Source organism: Phytophthora ramorum, assembly GCF_020800215.1.
Source record: "Phytophthora ramorum isolate Pr-102 chromosome Unknown Phyram_PR-102_s0003, whole genome shotgun sequence".
Classification (NCBI taxonomy): domain Eukaryota; phylum Oomycota; class Peronosporomycetes; order Peronosporales; family Peronosporaceae; genus Phytophthora; species Phytophthora ramorum.
Genome location: NW_027150649.1, coordinates 3,568,873 through 3,595,650, shown reverse-complemented (window position 1 = coordinate 3,595,650; position 26,778 = coordinate 3,568,873). Strand labels below are relative to the sequence as shown.

The window sequence follows — 26,778 nt, the reverse complement described above, 5'->3', positions numbered from 1 at the left end:
GATTGATTGTCACTCACTCTTTAGTTCTGGCTAGAAAGGGGTTCCACGTTACTAGCATGGCTAATGTCGAACCTGCTCCCTTTTTTTCACTCTAACCTATGAAAGTTTCAATTCGTGTCCACGCTGCATTTAAAAACGTGGTGCTCTCGAACAGTATGGCGGCGAACACGACCCAGCACCCAATATTCCCGTGCGCCACGTTTACTATAAAACTTCTATCCACCGAGAGCCATGACAAGGTATTCGTACAATTCGTACATGCAGCCAAGCATAGAAGGAGGGCGTCCTTGTGGCTATAATGCAAAAAGGGAATGAAGGAAGCATAAAAAAATCATATGTTGACCATACAACACATAGGACTGTCAAGACCTTTATTCACAACATGAAGTGTGGTCAGCCTTGAAAGACTTGAGTCACTTGTGAGTATGGTCGCTGTGTCACCGCATCAACACTCAGTACCTCGTTTGGTCCGCGCCGTCTCTCTGAGAAATAGTCTTCGTAGTTTTCAGCAAGGGTCTTCAAGACTTTACCATCGTTATCAGTCACTCCAGGTCAGCTATCGAGAAGGCAAGTACTATGTTGACCGAATGCTCGCCCTTGATGATTATATACAGAGCACGTCTCTCTTTCGCGTGGCGAGTGTAGTGTCTGGAACGTTGGTGCCTATAGTTTTATTGGTAGCCTCTCAAGAATCACTACCTCTTAATGACCCAAGAAACGGCTGGCGTGTGGATCATGGGTTTTGGATGCGTGTTGGGATACTGTCCGGAGTTGTCAGCTCTACGGTGGCCATTCGGGCAAAACATATCGTTCCTGGAGCTTCATTTACAAATCGTCAACTGGTACTGCTGTTTTGCGCCAGTCGCTCGATACTCGATTGTATCAATGGGTATTGCAGCTCTAGTTGGGTTCCCGATTCCGTTCTTCGCGCTGTTGACGATTCCGATTTTCTTCATTCTGCTAACCGCCTGGTTCACGATAATTGGAGGAGCAAAAGTTGTCCGGGATATGATAAAATGCAGAGAAGAGATGATAAGATACGTCCAATATCTGTGCGCGCAGATGCTGATGCCTGTGGTGTATCCGGTCTACGAGGTGGTATTTTGTGCTGCTTCAAATACGTACTACGAACTGCCCGTGATTCTTCTGCTCCCCATTATCAAGATTGCCATGAAGTATATTGTTACGCTTGTCTTGAATCAAAATGAGGATATGATGCCGTCTGCTGTAATCTTCACTGTCGCATTCTTTCACGCAGTCTATTTGACGAAGTGTATGCAGCGGACGCATTCAACCGTCACTATTGCGATCATTATCGCTGTAGACGTGTCGCAGTCGGCCTCGACATTGTGTGGTCTCCACTGTCGAAGTCGCACTACGATAGCACGACTTCATCGAGCTGCTGGAATGACGAGCAACAACGAATCCTTGGTTAGTCTTCTTCGTTTAATATGTACAAAGATCGAAAGGATCGGAAATCAAAATCTTGTCGATGTTCAGGTACATTCGTGCCTTCCTCACAAACTTTCACTAGCAAACGAGCTTCATCTGGATCGCATCAGGAAACTCAAGCAAGAAACCAACATTCCCAGAACAAACTCTCGCAGTTGCCAAAGCGGCACTCGCGCTTTATTTACCCAAGAAATACAGTCCAAGCAGCATACATATATCGCGCGACTCTGCTCAATTGTCTACCATCGACATTGCAGAGGCATTATTGTGCCTGTCGAACCTAGTTTCATCGTTTTGAGGTTTTCAGCTGAAGATGTGGAGCGAAAACCTTCCCGCCACAACTCGTTCGGATACCATCTCTCAAATATTTTTCAGGAAGGGGTTGGAAGCTCTGTTTACGACGGAGTGTCTGGTTGTCCTATCGCATTTGCACACAAGCATCGCTATGTTCTACGCGAACTTCATTGTAGTCATTGTGTACCTCCCAAGCGCTGAATATCATACTGAGATGCATGGAGTGACACGTGAAAATGTAGCGGATATCGTAAAATCAGTTTCAATCTTCGGAACCCTGTATTTCATATCATTCGCACTTCTTGCAATGACGCTGAAGCGAAAATATGGCATGCAAGCATTTTATTCGTGTTTGAGACCCAAGTGTCACTTATCCAAGGCAAATTAATGATGTGGATGCTCATTGTCTTGGCGTTCCGAGTGGTACATTACGGTACGTCATACCTCCTAATATCTACCTTTACACCGTCTTGACATATTTGTGACTCGTAGGTGTTGACTTTACTTTGCAGTTCGCTTGGACCAGAAGCTCACAAACGTGAGATCGACCGAACTACAAGGATACAAGCTCAATGAATTCATCCACACTCGTCGCTGACCGCCATGCGTAAAGTTATCTCACCTTCTCACAAATTGAGACGAAGCTAGGAATAGTTAACTGTCTGCTGCGCTAAACATATTTGTTTTTAGCTCTCAGAGCCTGTTTTGCCTGCTGACACAAGTGTCTGCTTTTCATGGAGGCTCCCACTCCACCAGGCCTAAAACCCAAGCTTCATGGTGACATACCCGTCACTAGATCGTATCCCAGCCGACTTCGCGTTGTTGTGTCACAGCTATCACAGCTCTGGGCTTCATTACAAGTCAGCTACTACGGTGGTAAATACTCGATTGAACGAGCATTGGCTCTAGATGAATATACTCGGACGACATCACTGATGCGCGTCATGGCAGTGTGCATCGGGACCCCACTACCAATGCTTACACTTGTTTTTTTGCAAGAATTATTACCGCTGCAGGATCCTGCTGACGGATGGAGCGCGAATTATGGTTTCTGGGTTCGACTTGTTATGTTGTCAGCAGTCACTGCAAACACATTTCTCGTACAGGGAACATTTATGGTTGACGACTTCACGCTGTCATGGCGTCAACTTGCTGGATTCGTGGCTGGGCTCTCGTTGATTCACACTGCTGCAAGTATGACGGTATCTGCAACTCTGTTCTTTCCTATCCCATTTTTCTACATTACGATGACTCCGTCATTCTACATTCCCCTGTTCACGCTGCTGTACGTCATGTTGGGGAAGAACTACATGAACTGTATTTGTTTCATTGCCACACAGAAGATGATGGGCATGGTGTATCCTGCCTACCAATTGCTGTTCCACAGAGCGGCAGCAACGCGATATCTTCTGCCGGTAGTTCTGTTACAACCTGTAATCAAAATCGCAGCCAAGAACGTCGTCCTACGCTTTACCAAACAGTTGGAAGATTTGACACCCGAAGCAGTCATTTTCACGGTGGATTTCTACAATTCCTTGTACTTGTCGACATTCATGGAAAGCGCGTCAACGCTCACAACTATGTTGATTCTCATCGGTACCGAAGTCACTCAAACTGTCATGGTACTGCTAAAAATGCGTCGGCGTACAGGGACAATCTTGCATAGGCTGCATCAAGCCGCGAGCGCCTTTGCTGATGAAGATCTTCTGTCTACTTTGTGTTTGCTTTGTCGGAATCAAGACAAATTGGCAACTCAAGCACATGAAGGTATCCGTGTACGCTCTTGCCTTGCGTATCGACTTTCTTTTGCAGATAGCAGTCTTCTCTATATTCTGGAGAAGGTTACTGCGGGGGCACCTCACTCAATTCATCCTTCGTCAGTTACTGCAAAAACTTCACTTAAATCTACTTCTCCAGTAAAAAGAGCTCAGCAACTTCTCGGAAGGGGTTGCTCTAGCGTAGTGTATCCTACAGCGACAAGCAGCCGTGAAGTGAGTACATCTCGAGAAGGATCCAGAGTACTTTCGGCTAAACCAGCTCCTTACGCTAATATCCTTCGCGAGACCTTAACGATCCTGTATACTATGGAGTGTCTCGTGCTCACAGCGTACCTGGAGGCACTCATTCCCCTTTTGTATGGGAACTACATGATGATCATGGTTCATTTTCCCAACGCAAAGTATCATACTGAATTGAAAAATGTTACTCGGCAGAACGTCAACTATACAGCTACAGTCGTATTTCTCTTTGGGCTACTGCAACTCGTGTCGTTTGGGCTGCTGGCAGGGATGATTCGACGAAAATGCGGCATGAATGCGCTGTACCAACTGGCATTCGTGTTAGAGACACAGATGCCCCTCGTGCAAGGCAAATTGATGATTTGGATGCTAGTGACACTAGCATGTCGAGTCACTCACTTTGGTACGTCATGTATTAATCGAAAGGCCCAATTTCATACTCACTGGTCGAGGTTTTTATTGATTCGCCACAGGTGTCGACTATTCTTTTGAGTTTGCTTGGGTTAAGTAACTGGGACGGCAACAAGGAGGTGGAACACTTTGGTCAGCGTTTTCTTGTCTAAAAATGCCATAAAAAACTCAGAAATTGTCGTTGGCCGACAAAGTCGTTTCCTTTCGTATTGCTGGACTTATCCGTTGCACCTGCGGAATACAACTTGGCATTCGTGCTCGAGGTGAAAATGATGTTGGTCCAGATGCTTTAGATGAATGTCGCTTTGGTACGCTCAGATTCACAGAAATAATGCAATGTCTGCTGATAACCATTCCCACCTCTTTGGCTCTTTGCTTCGGGTGCCGACTACTCTTTGCAGTTTGTGTGGATCACAGCGCAAAAAATGTTGGAGCTGTAGTAGTGTGGCCTGTCACTTGGCCAACAGACGTGATGGAAGACTGCTGGAAGCAGCGCGGGAGTTGACGGTGGACGTGGTGTGGAGCACAGCAGTGGTGTCTGTAGCGACGGTGTACGACAGACAGCAGACAGTGGCGGAAGCGAGCCAGCAGGCTGAAGCCACCGACTGACGGCGGTCGTGCGCGTTGAAGTTGCCCGGACGGAAGATCGTCGGAGTGGAGACGTGTAGGAGCACGTACTAGCAGGAGTATACGAGGAGGCGGGGCGACGCCGGCAGGACGAACGAGAGGCTAGGAGGCCACGGAGATGTCGAGTCGACAGGAAGAGGGAGAGGTCCAGGTAGAGTAAAGAGGCGCGTAGATAGCGGTAGTATAGGCGACGGTGAGGGGGCTACGGTAGAGAGGAGGGTTGCGAGCGGCGGGTGCCGGCTCGACCCTCAGTTGCGATTGTGCTCAGGATTGAGAACAGTTAAGACTAACAAGGGAGAGATTGCGCCGAAACGCGGGTTACTGAAAGCTCAGGTGAGGTGTAGGAGGCAGGGCAGCGTTAAGAGGGCGAGAGGCCAATAGGGTGACGAGGACCGTGGCTAGCGACCACGGGGGTCAGAGCGAACTGAGTGTTGTCGCTCCGACCGAGAGGCAAAAGGGGACTTGTGCGTACGTATGTGTAGCAAGCCCTGGCGCCTACCACTGCATGTGAAATACGGGTTACCTTGCGGGACACAGCCCAAAGACCCTTCCCGGGGGTGACGGTCGCCGATAATGTGTCCTCCTCGTCGTTCCTATCTATTAGAGCCAGTAGCGGTCTGGTGGCTAATCGTATTCCTCGCGCTGAGGGACGTCACTACCCCAGCTTGACTACCTAGGCGTGGACGCGGCAGCTCTCTGGAATAAGGTCAACTGTAACTGGGGAACTGCAACGAGGGCAGGGTACCTGGGAAGCAGCTACATGGTGGTCATGACAGTGGCTCTCTGGGCACGTCTGAGAGGATGACGTTGCGAGCTGAGTTCACAGTGGGCAAACCCCGCAGCGAAGACGAGAGAGAAACGCGAAAGAGAAAGAGAACGGAATGCGGAGCGTACGACTGACTAAGTTTGGTTTTGTTACGGTTTTAAGGTTAAGCAGGATGAGTACGAATACGGCGACACGAGACGAACGCGCGCAGCGTCGTGCAGCATCGGTGGAGCGAGCGGCGGCCGCGAAACGGCACAAGCCGAGCGGAGCGATCACGGTGGACACGGGAGGCGGAGGCTCGGTGACGCTGGACACGGCGATGATCCGTGGCGCGAGCGACACTCCGATTGGAACGAGCGGTGCTACAGGCAGCGGGAGCCTAAGCACCGGTGATGGTAATGGAAGTGGACAAGCCGGCAGCAGTACGCGCTCAGCAGGAAGCGCAGAACTGGACAGCGGCACCGGAGATGATGGCGCTGACGGTCGAGGCGGTGGCGATGGCGGCAGTGGCGTACAGACCCAAGTGCACTTGGCGAGTCCAGGCGGCGGACTTGTCGACTTGACGGGATCTGGACGTGAGCGTGGACGTGAGGGGCAGGATCAAGTGCCACCTCCACCACCACCGCAACGGACGAACACGAATCAGGCAACTGGCGGAGGCACGCCGCAGGATGAGGCACCACGACGCCAATGGGTTGTCCGGGAGAGGGCGAAATCTCTCAAGGTGGCAAAGTTTAAGGGGCTGGACGACAGCATGCCCGTGACGATGTGGCTGAAAACGGTGAGAGCAGAGGTTCGCCGGCAGGCGGTGACAATGGGCGTCGACTGGACGGACGCGCAGCTGTACCACGAGGTGGCAGCGCATCTTGACGGAGAAGCGCAACGTTGGTACGCGACGGTGATGGAGACGGTCGCGCCAGACGATGAAAGCATTGACACGTTGACCAGCATGTTGCGGGCGAAGTACATGACCAGACGTACGACCCCGGAGGTCGTTGACCTTCTCATCGCGCGTCGGCAGATGCGTGGTGAGCGGCTGCTGGAATACGCTCAATCTCTACGAGAAATAGCGGAGCAAGGCGACATCAGCGAAGAGTGGTTAGTGAGCGCGTTCCTAAAGGGTATGAGCAACTCGATGGGAGCGACACACGTACGTGGGCACCGGCCCAGGAACTTGGACGAAGCCGTCAACGAAGCTATCCCGCAGGTTGGTGACTACGGCGAAGGCTACGGCGTGGGACTGGAGGCGGCCACGAGCGCCTGGGACGAGCGCGAGGCGCCGAAGCGCCGGGGGTCTTCAGCAGCAGCGGCGGCAGGACAGGAGCAGTCGGGTCTTCGCGGAAATAAGTCGAGTGTGGTGTCGGGGTATGGCCCAATGTGGGGTACAACCTCCAAGCCGCCTAGGTACGATACCGAAGGAAGACTCGTGGATACCGGTAAGAGCGGCGGGAATGATTGGTGGAAAGCCATACCTCCTGGGTACCGTTTGGTACCGGAAAGTAACGGTCCAGCCAGTTCCAGTTTTCAAACGCGCGACGGGGCTGAACCAGTGAGCGGCGCGCGCAATAAACGGCAGGGAAGCGAACAAGCGTCGAAGCGGTCGGGTAAGACGTTCAAGGTTGAGGGTGCGCGATACGGCGACGACGGCGATGCGGCCAACAGCAGAAGTCGGTATGGCAGAGGCGGGGCGTACGAGTCCACACCCAACCCCGCCCTGGCAACGCGAGAAGGAAGGCTGCAGAACCAGGAGAGGTACCTGGCAAGGCAGACGCGGACGGCGTTCGTGCCCAGAGCTGGCACGTATTGCTTCTACTGCGGACGGCCAGGACACTTCGCGCGCGACTGCGACTTGAAGGCCGGCGACAGAGCGTCGTCGGGACAGGGCGCACAGAACGCAACCAGCAACGACGAGAAGGCGGGAAACGGTCAGCGAGCATAAGAACCCCGGTCTTATTGCTCGCTAGACCTGACCCGGGTAAGATCATGGAAGAGCGAGGAGGCGCACGACGGGGAAAACAGCGGCGACCCCGATGTCGAGGCGAGAACAAGAATGGGAAGGCAGGTCGGTGTGACCCCGGCAAGAAGGCCACGAAGCGAGAGGCAGAGATATGTGCAACTGGGGATGGCGCAGCGCGGTCAACCCCCGCGGCTGATCCAGGCAAGACGACTGGAAGGAAAGACGAGGGACTTTCGCCTGGGGATGGCGCCGCTCGGCAAAGGCGGACGCCTCCAGTAGACGGTGGAGCGGCGAAGAGACAGAACCGTTCCAGGGTACAGCACGACGAAGCCGTGCGAGCGCAGCATCGCGTACGGTTTGAAGGAGTTGAGGCAGAAAGTAGTGGTGGCGACGACGACAAGAAATTCAGAACACGCGTTGTCGCGGATGCGAGCAGCTTGTCCGACGGGACTATGGAGGACGAGCGGCGGGCTCAAAAGACTGGGCAGTTGGACGCGTGGTTGGCCAATGTCGCCAAGGAAGCCAAGCGTGAGGACATACGGCGTGCACCTGGGGCGTTGCTGGATGAAACGACGCCAGAGGCTCTACGGCTGGCGCTAGCACTGGAGCAAGGTCACCACAACTGGGCTGCAGCAAAGGCTATGCGCGTGCAGGTGGCAGAAGCATTGGTGGTATCCGCACACAAGGAAGAAGAAGCGCGTCGGCTTCGGAAGCATGTTAACCGGCAAGAGCGGCACCACCTACGGCGTGAGAAACGGCTAGCGCGGAAAAAGCGGGCTGAGGAGAGGTCGAGTGGCGGCGTTGGCGATGCAGTGAGCTCGGAGCATAAGCAACCCACCAAAGGCGACCCAAAGTTGTTCACAGGAACTGAGTCAGGAGCGGAGGTCGTGATGCCTGAGCCGAGGGGAGACTTCCGCGACGCTTTGGAAGAGATCGCGGTAGGACGTGACGCGGGTCAGTACGACACGCGCGATGACGTGACAAAGAAGCCCGTGATGGTGGTTCCCGGACTGGAGGCCATCGCGATGAGCACGGCAACGGACGCGAAGGACATGTCGATTCGGGCGTCAAGGACCAGGAGGCGGTTCGAGAAACGAGTGCGAAAAGCGAGGGCGCGAGAGCAACGACGGATTCGTGAATGGCTGGCGGCACAGGAGTCCAGCGGAAGCACGTACGCGACGTATAACGAGTCAAGCGGCAAGAGGAAGCCGGCGAAGCAGTACTGCTACTACAGCAGCAGCAGATACAAGCGACCGAGCGTCGGATGGGCCGATGGAGGCCAACGACCTGTACGTGTTGGAGCGTTGCGGGCGGTGCGAACACCGGCGACGGAGACGTTGCCGACGGCGAGAGTGAAGATGCGTGAGAAGTGGTGCGACATTAAGCTGGATACGGGCGCGCAGTATACCGTGGCTGGCGAGTCATGGAAGCAGTTGGGCGTGAGGCAAGAGGAGTTGCCACCAGTGGACTACGTCGAAGGATTCACGGGCAATGTGTCGAGGGTTCTGGGAGTCTGGCGATTCAAGATGGAGACCCAGTACGGGCAGACTATGTCGGTGAACGCCTTGGTGGTTGAAGGCGCGTCGGAGGAGTTTCTGCTAGGAGAAGACTGGATGATGCACAACGGGGTGAAGATCGACTTCACCGCGTGCGAGATGAAGTGGTACACGGGCGGCGTTAAGAAGATAATGCCGTTCTCGTGCACGACGGCAGATCAGCAGGAGAAGCGAGCTGCCGGGGTGAGGCTGGTGCGCAAGACAAGGGTGCGTACCCGGGCTTGCTACAACGTGGAGTTGGTAGTGGCGGCATCGGAGGGTGCGACGGGCATCTTCACGCCCACCTCGCGCAAGGAATCTCACTTGTTGTTGGCTCCCACGCTGACGACGGTTCGCGGCGGCAAGATCGTGGTGCCGATACTCAACCTCCTGGGAAGAACGACGAAGTTGCCGGCGCGCGAGAAGCTGGGCACTTGGTCGCCGACGAGCAATGACATACAGATGTTGGAGGTGAACGGCGAGTTGTCCAGAGATAATGTGCGGCGTTGGGTGGAAGAGGAGCTGAAGGGCAAGAACGAGCCCCTCAACAACGAAGACGAGTTGGACATCGGAGACATGGACGACGACGACAAGGAGCTTGTGCTACGATTGCTGCGGAACTATCCTACGTTGTTAGAAAAGCACAACGGTTGTCCCCCCATGACGACACTTGGTGTAGAACATGCCATACACACAGGCACTGAAGCGCCGATCCAAGTGCGACCAAGGCGGCACGCGCACAGCGAGCAGCAGGTGATCGACGGAGAAGTGGACAGCATGCTACGGGACGGTGTGATTGAGCCGAGTAATGGTGCTTGGGGCTTTCCGGTTGTATTGGTGAAGAAGAAGGACGGGACCGTACGCTTCTGTATAGACTACAGGCTACTGAACGCCATCACAAAGCGCGACGTATACCCATTGCCAAGGATCGATGACACTTTGGACAATTTGCACGGAGCTAGACGATTTACGAGCTTGGACCTACATGCCGGGTACTGGCAGGTCCCGGTTGCTGAAGCCGATCGCGACAAGACCGGGTTCGTGACGAGGCAAGGACTGTTCAGGTTCGTCCGGATGCCGTTCGGGTTAGCGAACGCGCCGGGCACCTTCCAAAGGATGATGGATGCGGTGCTCCGAGGACTTACGTGGGAGAGCTGTTTGGTATACTTAGACGACGTGATCGTGTTCTCAAAGGGTGATATGGCGCAGCACGTTGTAGAATTGGCCATGGTGTTGGAACGGTTGGACCAGGCTGGCCTGTCACTCAAGGCGGGTAAGTGCTCGTTTGCAAAAGAACGGCTAGAGTACTTAGGGCATGAGTTGGACGCGACGGGAGTACGACCGATGGACAGTCTGGTGGAAAGCGTGCGCAAGTTTCCGGCACCCACTGACACGACGGAGATCAAGCGATTCGTTCACATGGCTGGTTACTACCGGAGATTCGTGCCGGGTTTTGCAAGCAAGGCGGCGCCATTGACCAGACTGCTAAGGAAAGATGCGGAGTGGCGCTGGGCAGAACCACAGCGAAAGGCTTTTGAAAGTTTAAAGACGGCGTTGACGGAGAGGCCTGTGTTGGCGTACCCGGACTTCTCACGGCCCTTCAAGTTAATCACGGATGCGTCGAAGGTCGGACTAGGCGCTACGTTGACACAGGACCAAGGTAGCGGAGAGCAACCTGTGGCTTACGCGTCGAAGGTAAACTCGCCTACGGTAGCATAGTACAGTATTACGGACTTGGAGTGTGCAGCAGTAGTGTGGGCGGTGAAGCTCTTTAGGCCGTACCTCTACGGTCGCAAGTTCGAGCTGGTAACGGATCACGCAGCACTCAAGTGGTTGATGACGTCGAAGGACTTGTCGGGGCGTTTGCACCGCTGGGCATTACAGTTACAAGAGTACGACTTCGAAGTGGTGTACCGACCTGGGTCGAGCAACGTGGTCGCAGACGCGTTGTCGCGAGCACCGATCCACACGGTGACAGCCGCGAGGTCGGGCATCGAGAGAGAAGAGATAGCTGGAGATTTGCCGAGGCAAGGAAGCGAGGGACAGCTCACTGACGAGACGATTCGTGCACGGCAAGCGGATGACAAGACGGTGCGGAAGTTGCGCCGGGAGAAGAAGTACGGAGGGCGCGCAATTGTAGTGAAGGACGAGCTGTTCCACATTCGAGAAAGCGACGGCAGTCTGCGAATAGTCTTGCCGACAGCGTTGTGGCCCGACGTGCTGCGCGAGAACCATGACTCTATCTTCGCGTGTCACCTCAGGGTACCGCAGACGTACGCCAGAATCGCTGCGCGATACTGGTGGCCCGACATGAGGACGCACATAAGACGGTGGGTGCGTGCGTGCAGGGACTGTGGCACACGGAAGTCGAAGGCGAAGGAGGTGATACCTCCGCTACGTAGTCAAGGGATCGGTGATGTTGGCGATCGGTGGGCCCTGGACGTGGCTGGCTCACTTCCGCTTACGAAGGACGGCAATCGGTATGTGGTGGCGGCCGTGGACTACGCTTCGAGATACGCTGTGGTGGCTGCAGTACCCAGCCACACAGCCAGGGACATCGCACACTTCATCATGGAAAAGGTTGTGTTGGTGTACGGGCCCGTCCGAGAGATCGTGATGGACGGCGCGCCGGAGTTGAACGGAGCAGTAGTTGAAGCGCTGGTGAGTATGCTACAGGCCAAGCAAATCACACCAGTGCCGTATCGACCAGCTCTGCTAGGCTTGGTGGAGCGGTTTCACCGCACCTGGAAGGACATGGTGGCGATCTACGTGTCGGAAGCGCAAGACGACTGGGACAGGTGGCTCTCGTGCGCAGCATACGCGTACAACGGCGCAAAGCATTCCGGTACGGGGTTTAGCCCCAACGAGTTGATGATGGGGCGGCGCCTCCGGGCACCAAACGAGTTGTTGAGAAGCAGCGGAGTGACGCAGGTCGGGGCATTCGCAGATTTTGAACGGGCACTCGTGAGCAACTTGGCACGGGCAACGACGGCAGCAAAGAAAGCTCTCGTCAAGGAGCAGCAGCGACGGGCGAGGTACTACGACAGAAGGGTGCGTCAGAGTGTAGTCTTCGATGTAGGAGATCGTGTGTGGGTGCTGCGACCTCCGCGCGGCAAAGGAATCACAAAGCTGTCGCATCAATGGGTTGGTCCGGCACGAATCATGGAAGACGCGGGCTTTGACAACTGGAGGGTGGTGCGCGAGGACACGGACGAGCATATGGTCGTTCACTGTAGCTTCTTGGTATCGAGCCACTGTCCGAGTGACTCGCTGGGCAACGTGGCAGAACGGATTTTGAAGGAGCTGGCGGAAGAAGACGCAGACGTAAGGCCGGACGGAGAAGAGCAAGACGTGGGCGTGTTGGTGCTGGGGTCTACCGTTGTGGCAGAAGTTGCTGGAGGATCAGAACAGCAGACAAGGTCGGAGGAGAACGGCGCGGTGCCGGTGGGCCAGTGCGAGAACGCGGCCCCTGTACAGCACGTGAACGCTGAGGGCCAAGGCGGAGAAGTTGATATGGAAACGCAGCAAGCTCCGGATGCCGGCGCCCCAGAAATAGCACCAGCGGAACGGCAGCGTGCGGTTGAAGTTGCTGTCGGTAGTGCAAATCCAGTCGATGCAGCAGTTCGAAGCAAGCCACGGAAGAGGAAGACGAGAACAGATGAGCAACAGGACGAGCAAGTCACGCGCAAACAGCAGCGGCGACAAGAAGCTGATGCGGCACGAGAAGTGCGGGCTACTCGGCGCCAAGCTGCACGTGACGAGTCGGAAGCGGCAGCACAGACGGTTGTTCGTGCAGACAGTGTTGACAGGGTTCACGAGCATTCGGGTGCCCAAAACAAAAGCGAGCCACCAAGTCGGGACGATAACGCCGTACGTCATGGAGACGGGCGCAATCAAAAAGAGCACGCAGCGAGTGAAGCCGCAGGTGGAAGGCAGGACGCCATACGAGCAGCTAGAGCACCAGCAGAGATGCTGCGAGGGCGAGGGCGGCCACGGAAGCCAGAACCGCTGCCACGCCTCTTGCAAGTTGAGACGGCGGGGTATGTCGTCGAGCGAGCAAGACGACGCGTACGGAATCGAGCGGGGCGCTATGTACTGGAGCACGAGGTGCAGTATGGAACCAGATCAGGTGGACCTACGAGTAAGCGATGGATTACAGCAGCAGAGTTCGAGGCACTGCTGGACGGCGGCAAGATCGCGGACGATCTTGGGGCCGGGGATGGCGTGTAGTAGTGTGGCCTGTCACTTGGCCAACAGACGTGATGGAAGACTGCTGGAAGCAGCGCGGGAGTTGACGGTGGACGTGGTGTGGAGCACAGCAGTGGTGTCTGTAGCGACGGTGTACGACAGACAGCAGACAGTGGCGGAAGCGAGCCAGCAGGCTGAAGCCACCGACTGACGGCGGTCGTGCGCGTTGAAGTTGCCCGGACGGAAGATCGTCGGAGTGGAGACGTGTAGGAGCACGTACTAGCAGGAGTATACGAGGAGGCGGGGCGACGCCGGCAGGACGAACGAGAGGCTAGGAGGCCACGGAGATGTCGAGTCGACAGGAAGAGGGAGAGGTCCAGGTAGAGTAAAGAGGCGCGTAGATAGCGGTAGTATAGGCGACGGTGAGGGGGCTACGGTAGAGAGGAGGGTTGCGAGCGGCGGGTGCCGGCTCGACCCTCAGTTGCGATTGTGCTCAGGATTGAGAACAGTTAAGACTAACAAGGGAGAGATTGCGCCGAAACGCGGGTTACTGAAAGCTCAGGTGAGGTGTAGGAGGCAGGGCAGCGTTAAGAGGGCGAGAGGCCAATAGGGTGACGAGGACCGTGGCTAGCGACCACGGGGGTCAGAGCGAACTGAGTGTTGTCGCTCCGACCGAGAGGCAAAAGGGGACTTGTGCGTACGTATGTGTAGCAAGCCCTGGCGCCTACCACTGCATGTGAAATACGGGTTACCTTGCGGGACACAGCCCAAAGACCCTTCCCGGGGGTGACGGTCGCCGATAATGTGTCCTCCTCGTCGTTCCTATCTATTAGAGCCAGTAGCGGTCTGGTGGCTAATCGTATTCCTCGCGCTGAGGGACGTCACTACCCCAGCTTGACTACCTAGGCGTGGACGCGGCAGCTCTCTGGAATAAGGTCAACTGTAACTGGGGAACTGCAACGAGGGCAGGGTACCTGGGAAGCAGCTACAGAGCCCAGTATCCTAACTTACTCGAAATTCGACCAGGAATTACGTTCTTATAGAAGGTTTCGTTTCTCGACTCCACTGCAACCCCTTCGTCCTTGCATGGTGGCATAAAACCATTACATCGCCTCGCGTGCTCAGTGAGCGCTGCTCACACTGCTTCAAATCAGTTTTAAATTGTGCACTGTCCAGCGATGCAAGCGAATAGCTGATCGTCAACTTTAGCAAATTCTCCACCACCCACAGGAGGCACACTTCGGGTACTTCGTCGAGGAGGCGACTAGCTATTATAATACATGTACAAGTACGCGATTTCGATGGCTTGATTGCTTGGAATGTGCGACGGTGATGAATCTCTATGGAGGTACGAAGAACATGTACCGTGTTGTCGTATTTGCACTTCCTTGTATTAATACATGTACCAGTGGGTTGTCAGCGTCTGAGAGATGATCCTGTTTCTCCCGTCGGTCCCGGTACAACAATAAGTGCTTCACGTAGCCCCGATGAACTCACGTTGGCAAATTGCCACTTGTTATTATTGCCAATGTCAACAAAATTAAAAATGGTTATTCAATAATACAGTACTTCAAGTATTGACAGCCACCCCAGGTTCATGCTTTTCACCGGGATTTGCCGGTGACTCACTGTATCATACAGTCTGTACATGTATGTCTCGTCACGAGAGAGAATTGCGGACTGGGTGTCTCTATGCTGCAAGCGCTTCTTCGACAGTGAGCACCTTCACTGCCTGAGTATCGGGGCATCGACCGCAGTCGCCAGGTACATGTACAAGCTATTTATACATGTAAGCTAAAGGACTTGCCACGACACCACAGTGACGCGTCAGATACGACCAATCAAATGAAGGATAGGCGAAAAACATTCGGTTAAAGGGGATGAGCAGCATTCAGCACTTTTGCCAACGTTTCGACTCATTTTTTACTCGACGGCATTGCTGGTCATGTCTCATAGACCGAGACATCAATTTTGTATTGCGGCTCTACCGCGTGCTAAAACCAATTTGAAAAAAAAAGACTATGATTGGTGGATAGTAAATAATAATACGTGTAAAATGTCATGCATGGGGAATTCGGTACTCGAAATTTCTACATTTGCATTAGCGTGCATCGAAACGATAAAAATTTAAATTTTACTAAAGCATGGCGGCTCGGAATGTACGCCGTTGCACTGCTTGAGCCATCCGGGAGCTCTAGCGGCAATCGCGTTTCGTTCAGCTCGAGGCCCAATTCCCCGTCAGCATCAAAAGTCAAATTTCATACAAAGCGCAAGATTAAACATTACCAAAAATCAACTGGCGAGTTTCCCGATCACTCACTCGCCATTTGGGAACGATAAAGAACGCGGGGGTGTAACGTGCGCCACTTCCCCGCCACCAGTGGAGGCCTCACGTCTTCTCAATGCCTGCCATGCCCACGCTCACCATGGCGCTGCAGGAGGAGAAGGCCGCCGTGCTCCTGCCCACAGGTGCGTCCAAGGGCAAGCGACCGGCTACGAACAAACCGACGCCCGACGCGGCGTCCGAGCCGCCCAAGGAGAAGCCGCGACGAGGACGACGCCGACTGCTGCACGACGAGGAGCAGCGACGCGCGCGACGTAAAGTGCAGTGCAAACTGAACCAGCGGAGGTACCGCGCGAGGCAGCGAGGGCTCATCAGCGAGCTGTCGCTGGACACCGAGGGACTCAGCGGCCACTTGCAGGACCTGCAGGACTACCGAGACTTCCTCCGAGGCTACTTGCAGCAGCAGAATGATGACAACACAGGGGGCTCTAGACCTCTCACAACCTGGGACGACGCGAGGCCGATGCTCGTGGTGAAACACTTTCTACGAGCTTTTCGAGCGGGTTTCGCACTGCATTCGACCGAGTCCAGCACGCTGCAGGAGAGTTTTGTGCGGCTCGTGTGCGGCTCAGAGCTCGTGGCGCAAGGGTCCACGACGGATGGCGTGGAGGCGCTGCTGCTGCAACTCAAGAGATACACGTCGTACCATGGGACGCTGGAGGTTGTGCCTGGAGACGTTGCGGTGGTCCACGCGCCGTCCCAACAGTTGGACGGACAAGTGGACGAGACGAAGCTCACATGGGTGCTGGACGCCAGAGGCAGCATCCGCATGCGCATCTCGAGAGACACACTCATGCTCGTGTACCCGCACGTGCTGCGGCAGCATGAAGAGCTGGCGCAGCGTATTGTAGGCCAGACGATCGAGCCCGAGTTTGCCGCCACGTTCCACTTTGATGCACGTGCCAAGGTGACCAAACTGGACCAGTACGTGGACTTTGCCGGGGCCTTCTTTCGGTTACTCGGCAGTGCAGAGGACGTGGCGACGCTGCTGGACGGGGCACTCATTTCACCCTTCTCGGAGCTGGGCATGGACCCGCAAGGCTCCACGGCCGAGTCGGCGCTCACGAGAGGAAGCAAGCAACTCAGCCTCAAATTCATTTTATTGTAGACGCGGCAGCTAAGCAGCATTTAATGCTTGAGTTCTAGTCCTGGTAGTTGGTGTTCCTGCGATGAAGCAAGCACTACCAGTATTCTACAAAGCCACGATCAGTTTGTATCGTGGAAGGACGAAGGACAGGGATGAAGGCGGTGGAGTGCATTGACATTACGCTGGCTGCGTCTATCTCGGGGGCTGCGAGGTCGCAGTGCCAAAGAAAAGAAGCAGGAGCGCTCTTTACGCCTTCTTGTAGTAGTTGGCCGGCACGAAGGGCATCTTGGTGATGACGGCCTTCTGCGTCTTGTTGCGCGCCTTGACGTGCAGCTCCGTGCCGAGCTTGCCCACGCTCTTGTCCACGTAGGCCATGCCGATGGCCTTCTTGAGCGACGGGCTGAACGTGCCGCTGGTCACGTGGCCCACGACCTTGTCGTCGGCGTCCAAGAGCTCCGCGCCCTCACGCGCCGCAGCTCCCTCCACCACGAAGCCCACGCGCTTCTTGGTCGCGGTCTTGTTCTTGAGCTGGTCCATGATGACGGCGTGGCCAGGGAAGCCGCCTTCCTCCCGACGCCGCTTGCCGATCGTCCACGCCAGCGTCGCCTCAATGGGCGTCGTGGCCGCCGTGATGTCGTGGCCGTGCAGACACAGCCCCGCTTCCAGCCGCAGACTGTCCCGAGCTCCCAGTCCTGCCTCCAGCACACGCTCGTCACCCAGCAGCGCACGAGCGAAGGCCTCCGAGTCCTTGCTCAGCACGGAGATCTCAAAGCCGTCCTCCCCAGTGTAGCCACAGCGGGTTAGGATCACGTCCACCTGCTTGCCGTCCTGCAGCTTGAGCGGCGTGAAGACGCCGTGCATGAACTCCAAGTCTTTGAGGTTCACGTTGGGCTTGAGCGTCTCGACGATGTCCACAGCCCCCGGACCCTGCAGCGCCACGAGGGCACGGTCCTGGATGCGCTCAATGGCCGCATCTCCTTGGAAACTCTCCAGCAGCTTGTGCATGTGCACCAGGTCCACGTCCTGGTTGCCGGCGTTCACCACCACGTACACGTGGTCGTCGTAGCGGCTCACGACGCAGTCGTCGATGATTCCTCCCTGGTCGTTGGTGATGAGGCTGAGCTTGGCCTCTCCGCCGCTCAGCGCCTGCAGGTCGCCCACCACGACTTGCTCCAGGAACTGCAGTCGGTCCGCGCCCGTGATGCGCAGCTGGCCCATGTGCGAGACATCGAAGAGCGACGCCTTGCCCTGCTCGCGCGTGTGCAGGTGCGACTGCAGGACACCGGACGAGTACTGCACGGGCATCGAGTAGCCCGCGAACGGAACCATCTTGCCGCCCAGAGATACGTGCAGGTCGTGCAGCGGCGTCTTCTTGAGCGCAGAGGCGGCAGCGGACGAGAAGCGGCGGACGGCGGTCATGGTCAAGTTGATGCAAAGTGGGGAATGAGCCCAATGTAATGGCTCGGATCGATTGTGCTCAAAAACCGGACATAGCTAGCGTACTTAACAAAGTGTATGGAAGTTTGTAAAGGAACGGCTAGTCTTTGTCCGAGTTGAGGTGCCGCAAAGCGTGACGCACGTTGTGTAATACACACAGAAGAGAAACGATTGGCTAAAAAAAGAGACATCCAATCGGATTGGATTGGACGCGGTTTCTATCAGTTAGAAATGGCTAGATTGTTTGTGCTGATTGTTATCACTTGAGGCTCTTGGCCTTGCGGATGATCTCGTCCACGAGCACCCAGTTGACCTTCTCCATGCGTGCGACGATGTCGATGATGGAGCGAAAGCGCGACTCACCGGTCTTCAACACTGTACTGACAATGACCCACTCGCGGCGGTTCTGTTCTCGGTACTCTGGGTAGTCGGCCAGCAACTTCTCGTACGTCTCCCACTCGAGCACGTAGAGCAGTGAGACGCCCAACGACGAGCACGTTGCTGACCTAGGGATGCCGTACAAGAGTGACAACTCACCGAAGAAGTCGCCTTCGTGCTTGACCAATTCGAAGCCGGGACCTTGCACTAGCACTTTACCTTTCGCGATGAAATACATGCTCCTATCGACGTCGCCTTTGCGCACCACGGCCTCGGCAGACGAGCAGATGATGTGCTTGAGGCACGTCAGCAAGGACCGCAGGAAGCTCTCGTCGCAGCTCTTGAGGATTGACACGCGGTTGGCGAAGTTCCGCAGCGTGTACTGGGCAATGTCCTCCACCAGCAACGACGAAAGACCGCGGACGCCTTCCAAGTCGTCGTGGCCGTGATATTTTAGCCACGTGTTGGTGTAGTACAGGCGGAGTCGTTGACGTACGTCGCGAGGCACGTCGTTGTTCTGCAGAAAGTTGTAGAGCTCCATCAAGTTCTGCTCGAACAGCATCTTGTGCTTGTAGTTGGCCTCGATGAGCTCTCCCTGGGCGCCCACCAGCACACCGAAGAGCAGGATACACACGACGATGAACGCGATCTCCACCACCGTCTCAATCACGTTCATACTCACGACGTCCCCATAAAAGACGGTTGTGATCGACCCGATAGCAAAGTGCAGCGAGCGAAGATACCGGCGTGAAGTGGGCACCTCGCTCAGCGTCCCGAAGCCGTCCACCGGGAGCATCTTGTACGTTGAAAGCCATGACGCGCCGTAGATTTCGTACGCGTGCAGGCCTAACCGGAACCAGAGGCAGGCAATCCAGTGACCGGACAAGACGTACACGGCCACCGTGCGAATGAAGTGCAGGCGACTCTCGCTAATCGGCAAATTCAGGTCTGCGGCGAGGAATTGCGTTAGCCGCTCGCTTGCTTCGATGGACTCGACAATGCGAGGCACCTTGTTCATCTGAAACAGTGACATGTAGAACCAGCGGTGGTCCACCAGAGTGGATGCTGACAGAGGAGGGAAATACAGCAGCAAGTCCAGGGGCAACGACGTTATCACGTCAAACCAATAGTGCCCTTTGAAGTGCCACCGCCACCAACACTGACGGCGCGTTGCTGACTTTTGATGTGACGCGACGGAGCTGATCGACCGCGTACTACCTGCAGACGATAGTGAAGCTGCAACAGTTGGGGCTCGCCGTTTGGCAACCGGGATATCCGTGCTGCCACCAGCACTAAGGTACAGAACGCGACGAAAGGCAGAGTGCTTGAGTGCAAGGTCTGCGAGGCAAATGACATCGACCCAGATCACAATATGCTCCCAATGATGAAGAGAGAGGTCGTCGCCAGCGTCATTGTGAAATGTGGTCATGTCTGAAGCGAAACACACGAAGAACGGAATGGTCACGGCGTAGAACCCGCCAACACAGACGATAACCCACTCCCAGAGTCGGTAGCAGCGCGAGAGGAAGTTGACAAAGTCTTCGGCCTTGGTTGAAGTGCTCCCTGAGTCATCATGTAGCAGCGAATTGGAAGAAGTCCCACCACCACGGTGGTGCGAATCCTGCAAGAACGAAGCCGGTTGCAGCCGTGGAGATCCACCAGTTGAGTTCGAGCGACAAGATGATAAGCTGCCAAACCAGGCGAACCTCATCAACTGTTGCTTGCCCCATTGATTCCAGCGGTCTGTGCGCTTGAGCCATGACAGATACACTTGAAAAAGCGAGGAGAACTCAGACTGGCGGCAGCGTTGAAGCAGTTCGAAGCCGAGGTTTAGTTTGCTGTCCGACTCCTTCGCATTGGAGTCCTGCAGTTCATCACGAATCATGAGAGCAAAATGTCGGTCGAACAGTGGCAACGATTGGCTTCGCTTCAGCTTGCGCTGTCGTCGGTGCGCGCGTGCTGCTCCAGAAGGTAGCACCGCGAGGCCGAACGACTGATGCAGGTGATGACCATGACCATTACGATCTTGGTGCCTCCCGATACTACCACGCGGCTGACGTTTCTCTCGAAGTCCACGTTGACTTGGACGATTGCGCGATTCGTAGTTCGCTAAGAAGCGCATTCCATCAGTAGTGACCAAGGTGCGGGTAGCTCGTTGCGGGCCCACACCAGGCATTGTGGCACCGCAGAACGTTTTGCGTGAAACCCGGATTCCTCGAGCAGTTTTTGAGGCTGTCGGTGTACTGTCATCTTCGTTTCGGGCCGTTGTCTGGGTAGTAGGAGTCGCCTTTGGTTGCTGAGGTGGTAGCAGAAGCTGCTGGTGAAGAGGTGGCGTTCCACCTGGTGGAGTCTGCTCGACAACTGCGACTGTAAATGCCTCGGCCATGAACAACGACACCTTGTAGCGACGCCAGCACTCATCTTCCATCTCAACCAACTGATCTTCGCGGTAGTACTCACGCATGCTTCGGCTCACGGGGTTGATCTGGACCGAGGTGCCGTTCTTAAAGGACTTACTCCTAATCAGTGGCAGGCCTGCAGATACATTCCTCGATGTATTCCACGAAAAAAGCCGGCGACTTCCACTTGGTGTTCCGGGCGACGTATCAGCGTAAACTCGACCAAGTTTCGCAGACTTCCGTCCACTAGGAAGAATATTGTTCAGCACCCAGCGATACAAGATCACTAAAATATTCGGAGTTTTTGCCGAGGATTCGACTTGCAAACTGCTGCCGCCGTACCCGGCAGTCTTTCGTAACAGTTGCCGCACTTTTCTCTCTTCGAGGGCACCAGCCGAGACATATCTGAGTGGATCCTCGACTGGATCACCAGGGTAAAGCTGCGAGTTTGCATTGAGATCACGTAGCTCTTCAATCAGTTTTGGCTGCTTGGATCTCCCGCTGTCTCCGCCTCCAGACTTGATGTCCTTTACGATCTCCACCGTCATGATGTTGTATCCCTTCAAGCAGTATTGCACCCATTGCACTAGTGCACGCTCTGTACTCTCAGCTTCTTCCCGTGGACTTGACGCAAGCAATTCTTCCCAGGCACGTCGTCCCAGTACGAGCAACTCGCTGCATGTTGTAGCTTGTACGGACGCAATTCGGCGTTGACCTCGTAGAAAAAATGCCACCTCTCCGAACAAACTGCCGGCCGTGATCGTGGCCACAGCTGTACCTGTGGACTTCCAGAGCACCATACCCGTGCCGCCCTTGACGATATACAACTTGTGTCCAAGGTCACCTTCCACTATGATAGTATCACCAGGAATGTACAGCTCAGACTTGAGTCTCACCGCCAATCCATTGATTTGGGCTTGGTTCAAGAAGGGTGCGATGCAAAGGTTTTGCAGAGTGTCTCCATGGAGATCCATCATCAACTGCACGCGCAAATTGGGAGACAAGTCACTGAAGGTGTCGTAAATGTCTAAGCCCTTGAGATAATGGTGCTGAAACTTGAGATAATGCAGCACACGAGTACGGATACTCGCTGGCAGATCATGGTCTCTAGCGAACGCATCGAAATGAGACTCGCGCTCCTTGAACTCCTTCTTGGTCTTATCCATGTCGAGAATTAGCTCCGAGAGCTCACCCACGATGTGACCTACGATAAAAGCGCAGCACAAGCACGTGAACGTGGCCCAGATCGTCGCAGCCATACCCAGTGGCACAATCTCTCTCGACCCCACAAGAGTTAGCTAAACACGCATCAAAAACGCCACGTTAGCGGCGAACACAGTGCAGCAACGTTATTATTGTGGACTCACCGTGGTTAAGGCCCAGTAGAAGGCACGAAGATAAAGCACTCCGATAGATTCATGCTCCATGTGCACAATGGGGTCGTGGTGGGTCCAGCTTTTCGGGTTATGGTCGGTGTGGCAGATCAAATAGAAGACACAAGCTGCCAAGTGTCCTGTAAACAGCAAAATGAGCACCAACTTGATGGGACTCAGATACGCCGAAATGTTGCCACCTGTAGCAAAACGCTGCTGCAGTCGCATGATAAGCGAATCAATTGTTTCGGGTACTTGACGCAGTCGAAGCAGTCGAGGTAGTCGACACAAGCTCATGGCTAGAAAACTACTCCCGACGTAGTAGAGAGGGAGGCTACTTAGCAAATCCCCACGCAGTTCGTGTCCTGTATACGTAGTGCTCCGCTCTTCTCGAGAAATGAGGTTGTTTAACCCGACCTCCTCGCACTCGAAGAAATAGAGTTTCAGGTAGATATCGGCAGCAAGCAGTGTGTCACCTACAAAGTCGGACACGACGAGACCCATCCGTAAACCACTGGAAGGGTGAGCTAGAAATCCAATCCGAAAAGTGACGAGGAAGGCGTTGTAGATATCCAGCACCAATACAATCAGGTCCCAATACAAGCGTAGACGCATTTTAAGGCGCTGTTGCGTCCAGTTTTCCTTCTCCTCGAACATACTTGCGCACTGCTCGGTGAACTTCGAGAGCGTCGAGCGAGACTTGATATTGTCAATCACAGCCTCGAGAGTTAGCATATCGAAGATGTGCTGCTGAGTCGCTTGCATTCTCAGCGACTCCATCTCTGCAGGAAAGTGGCGCTCGATTTTCGCCACGAATGCCGTGTACGTGATGACGGATGCGTCAACCACAGTTGCAGCGGTGACTGTCGTGTTGAAACTCTTTTGAAGGAGCAACTCACACACACCAAAGCAATCTCCTGCAGAGAGAGCACCAACAGGAACGGTTCCCAACCGTTTGCTGAAAATGTTCGCTCTCCCGCTCACCACCACGTACATTTCTTCGCAAAGGGTGCCTTCTGCGAAGAATGGATCCCCTCGCTGAAAAAGTTGGCGGCGAAAAAGCCCCGTGAGCTCATAGAGTAAGCGCTCATTCTGCGCATCTATGAAAAGAGGCACCTTGCGCACAGACTCGGCGTGCAGGATACTTGAAATGCGGTGCCGTAGTTGCATCGGCAACCCATCCAGTAACTGAGCCTCGGATGTCACTTTCTGCACGTAGAGCTGCTGGTGGTAGAACTGCCGAATTCGCGCCCGAACACTTTCCGAGATGCGAAAGTGGCCTAGAGTGACGTTAATCGTGTTCATTTTCTCCGAGTGGTGTCGGCTGCTGGCTGTAAGGTTGGAAATGATGTTCGACATTGCGCCGACAACGCCGTAGTTGATGAGTCCGCCTACAAAGCACCAGACCGCTGCAAAGTAGCTCTCGTACGTCGAGAAAGCCACGACATCACCATACCCCACCGTCGTAAGCGCCACAATGGCCCAGTAGATGGAGCGCACGTATGCCATCTTCACAGTGTAGATCGAAGCGGGGTCTTGAACTTTAAACGTCGTGCCAATCTGCCCGTATGCGTCGTACAACGTCCATGAGCAGTTGCCATGTAGCCCAGCATCTCGGAGACATCGATCTCGCGTGAATTCTTCGACAATGGGCTCAAATTCTTCCTCTAGGACGCTGAATCGAGCCATTAAAAACCACAGACAGCCCGCGACGTGAAGCGTAATGGACACGTACAGCAGCATCGTTCCTGCCTGTTGTATCTTGGATGATATAGCTCGAAGATGAGCGAACTCAACAATCGTTTGCTGTAGGTAGCGCGCTCGAAACAAGCGCACGAGTCTGCTCATATGAAGCCACATGGTCCATCCACTGCCGCGCTTTACAATAAACTCCACAACGAGCGGTAATGGAAGGATCGCCAGCAGATCGCGCCACAATCCACTTTCTCGATAAGCGTCGAAAATGTAGCTCGGATCGCTCACTGTGATGAGTGCAAGCTGGTCAATGTAGGCGAAAAAGCGCGCTCTGAACACGAAGTCCGCAATGAAGAAGCCTTCCACGAGTATCGATGTCATGGACTGTAGCGAGTACTTTGATTTCTCGCCAAAGGGAAATGTATCAGCATCGAAGACGCAGTAGAGCGGGACCTCGAAGATCACGAAAACGATCGAAAAGAGCCGCGCGTGCTCCCACCACTTCCGGAAGTTGGAGCCTGGCGTTCTCCACGGAATGTGCTGGCGTGTGTTGAATGCACGCACATCGCTGCCGAAAGTTACGCTAAATCGGCCAGTACTGGAAGTGTGCGAATTCGCAGCGCCTGTAACGTTGTCCGACGAGCGTCCCAGCATTTTCTTCATCTTCTGCTCTTGCTGGTCGCGACGCGCGTGCTTTGAACGCATATCTTCCAGGTGCTTAGGCGCGTTTTCGCGGTAGAAAATCGTAAGTGTTTTGTAAAAGGCTCGTTGAGGAAGTTTGTAGAGGTCACAAAACGTCTGCGCTCTCGCGCGCTCGTCCGTTCGACCGGGAAAGAGTAGGCAGCCTTCAGCAAAATGGTCGCCAGTCTTCGCGAAATGCGCCATCGGGTGCGCAGGACCATCCAGTTTGACACTGCCGCGCAGTACAAAGTACATCCCGTCGGGAAGCTTTTCGATGACCCAATCTTTCGGAGAGTAGACGCAGTACTCGATGCGTAGGGCCAGTGTATTCACGAATTCAACGCTCTCTTTCGCCAAGAAAGCCACATTTTGGATGCGATGTGCCTTGAGAACGCTGTACACACTCACGCGTAAATGCCCGGGTAAACGCTCGATAGCTTCGTCATGACGGAGGGCGTGGTGGGTAGCCCACGCGTTCTTGTAGTATCCTAGAACGCCGTCGCGTACAGTTTCCGGGAAATGGCGCATCTGCATGTACTCGTTCGCATTGTCAACGTGCGCCATAAACTCCTGCATTCGAGCGTTGCGATACCGAAAGATGAATAGGAAGGTGGCTAGTACGGCCGTACTGAAGATGGCTCCAACGATCTGAGCGAAGATCACGTAGAGTGTCTCGGCATTCGTCGTGGCTCCCACGTCGTAGAAGCCCGTGGTCATTACTGATCGTGCCGCCCAATATGCTGCTCGTCCGTATTTCCTCCCCACGCCCGTTCCTACCAAGTAATCCTCGATAGCCCAGCAAGTATAGCCCGATCCGTCGCCAGTGGGGGAGACTCCTGTAATTCCTTCTGCTGTGCCGTGTTCCCCCGCGCCAGGTATTGTTCTCAGCACGATATGCGCCTTGCTGCAGAGCATAAAGTCAATTCCACACTCAAGATGTGCGATAGCCATGTAGCCACAAGCGATCCAGTGGCAAGCAGCAAGTCCTAGCGCCACCGTGTTAAACAGCACCGCGTTGCCTGTGTACTCGAGCTTCTGGACAATTTTGGATCCTGTGTACATTTGCTTGAGTTCGCGTGCGCAGCCTGATACCCGGTACAGCCGCAACAATTTCAGCATTCGCAGTAGATGCAGCGAATTTGGACCAAATCCGAGCGCTAGGAGTTCTAGCGGAACCATGGACGTGATCTCTATCAACACTGGTCGCTGGATTCCACGGTGACTGTGGCTTGCTGGGAGAATAGTGTTCAATGACCACGCAACAAGCATCGAGTCTCGCATTCGTGACAGGAGCGAAGATCTTCGCTCCGTTGGCTTTGGTCCTTGTGTTGTTCTTTGTCTACGAATTCCGATGGCTCCTGTCGCATCCGCAGCCAGCGCCGCTTGCTCTCGACGTTGTGCGGCAAATATATCCAACAGACTCGCAAAAGATGCTGCGTCTGCGAGCACGTCGAGCACTGTCAGTACTGTGAGTTCGGTCGTCCAGCCTGTGCTCCAGGTTTTCGAAGAGTACGGGTCGAACAAGAAGCCGATGCGTAGAGGTACCGACACAAAGACGTAAAATAATTCCAAGACGACCATCCCCACGAACAGGCCGCGTTTCCTCCGTCGGCAAAAGTTGATGATTTTGCCCATGGGACCTCCCCACTCGCTCTGTTTCCAAGCTTCACCGCCAGATGGCGCAGTAGACGCTGCTCGCTCGCGCATTGCCGAAAGTCGTGTCATAGTGAAGTGTTTGATCAATTCTACGTGGACGCCACCGGAAGGCGTTGGGCCATTGCTAGGGCCTCCAAAATGCTGCAAAAGATAGTCACCCAAACTGTCGGGCAGCGAGCAGTTACTGGCAAGGCTAATAAATAGCAGATCGGGCTTCAATGGGGTGGTTTCGACCCGCCACTAGACTATTTCTGCGCTTGGACTCATACCGGACAACAAAAGGCACATTTGTGATCAAATCTGTGACGCGCGCTATATGGATTTCACTATGAACTTCAACTTGTCACACGTCGCAGATTTTCAACGGACAAGTTTGAACTAAAACAAAATGCTACGTTCATTCATTCACGTTTCTTGCTTCGAAACGAGTGTGTGCGCTACGGTGCAGTAGTTCAGGGAACTTGTGCAGCGCAGGGCGTA

General features: G+C 54.7%; 4 protein-coding genes across 4 annotated transcripts; 2 read left to right on the top strand and 2 right to left on the bottom strand.

The window, feature by feature from the left end:
* Positions 1–7,551: 7,551 nt before the first annotated feature.
* KRP23_4209 (uncharacterized protein) lies at positions 7,552–8,711 on the top strand (the record flags this gene model as incomplete). Its single annotated transcript, XM_067889138.1, has 2 exons — positions 7,552–8,479; positions 8,680–8,711. The coding sequence occupies 2 exons, from the start codon at positions 7,552–7,554 to the stop codon at positions 8,709–8,711; spliced, it is 960 nt and encodes a 319-aa protein (XP_067748327.1).
* Positions 8,712–15,650: 6,939 nt separating this feature from the next.
* On the top strand, positions 15,651–16,700 carry KRP23_4208 (uncharacterized protein; the record flags this gene model as incomplete). The annotated part of the gene is made up of 1 exon (XM_067889137.1): positions 15,651–16,700. The coding sequence occupies one exon, from the start codon at positions 15,651–15,653 to the stop codon at positions 16,698–16,700; it is 1,050 nt and encodes a 349-aa protein (XP_067748326.1).
* A 225-nt stretch (positions 16,701–16,925) lies between these two features.
* Positions 16,926–18,098, bottom strand: KRP23_4207 (Aminomethyltransferase, mitochondrial; the record flags this gene model as incomplete). The annotated part of the gene is made up of 1 exon (XM_067889136.1): positions 16,926–18,098. The coding sequence occupies one exon, from the start codon at positions 18,096–18,098 to the stop codon at positions 16,926–16,928; it is 1,173 nt and encodes a 390-aa protein (XP_067748325.1).
* A 277-nt stretch (positions 18,099–18,375) lies between these two features.
* KRP23_4206 (Cyclic nucleotide-gated cation channel) lies at positions 18,376–25,761 on the bottom strand (the record flags this gene model as incomplete). Its single annotated transcript, XM_067889135.1, has 2 exons — positions 18,376–22,191; positions 22,261–25,761. The coding sequence occupies 2 exons, from the start codon at positions 25,759–25,761 to the stop codon at positions 18,376–18,378; spliced, it is 7,317 nt and encodes a 2,438-aa protein (XP_067748324.1).
* Positions 25,762–26,778: the final 1,017 nt, after the last annotated feature.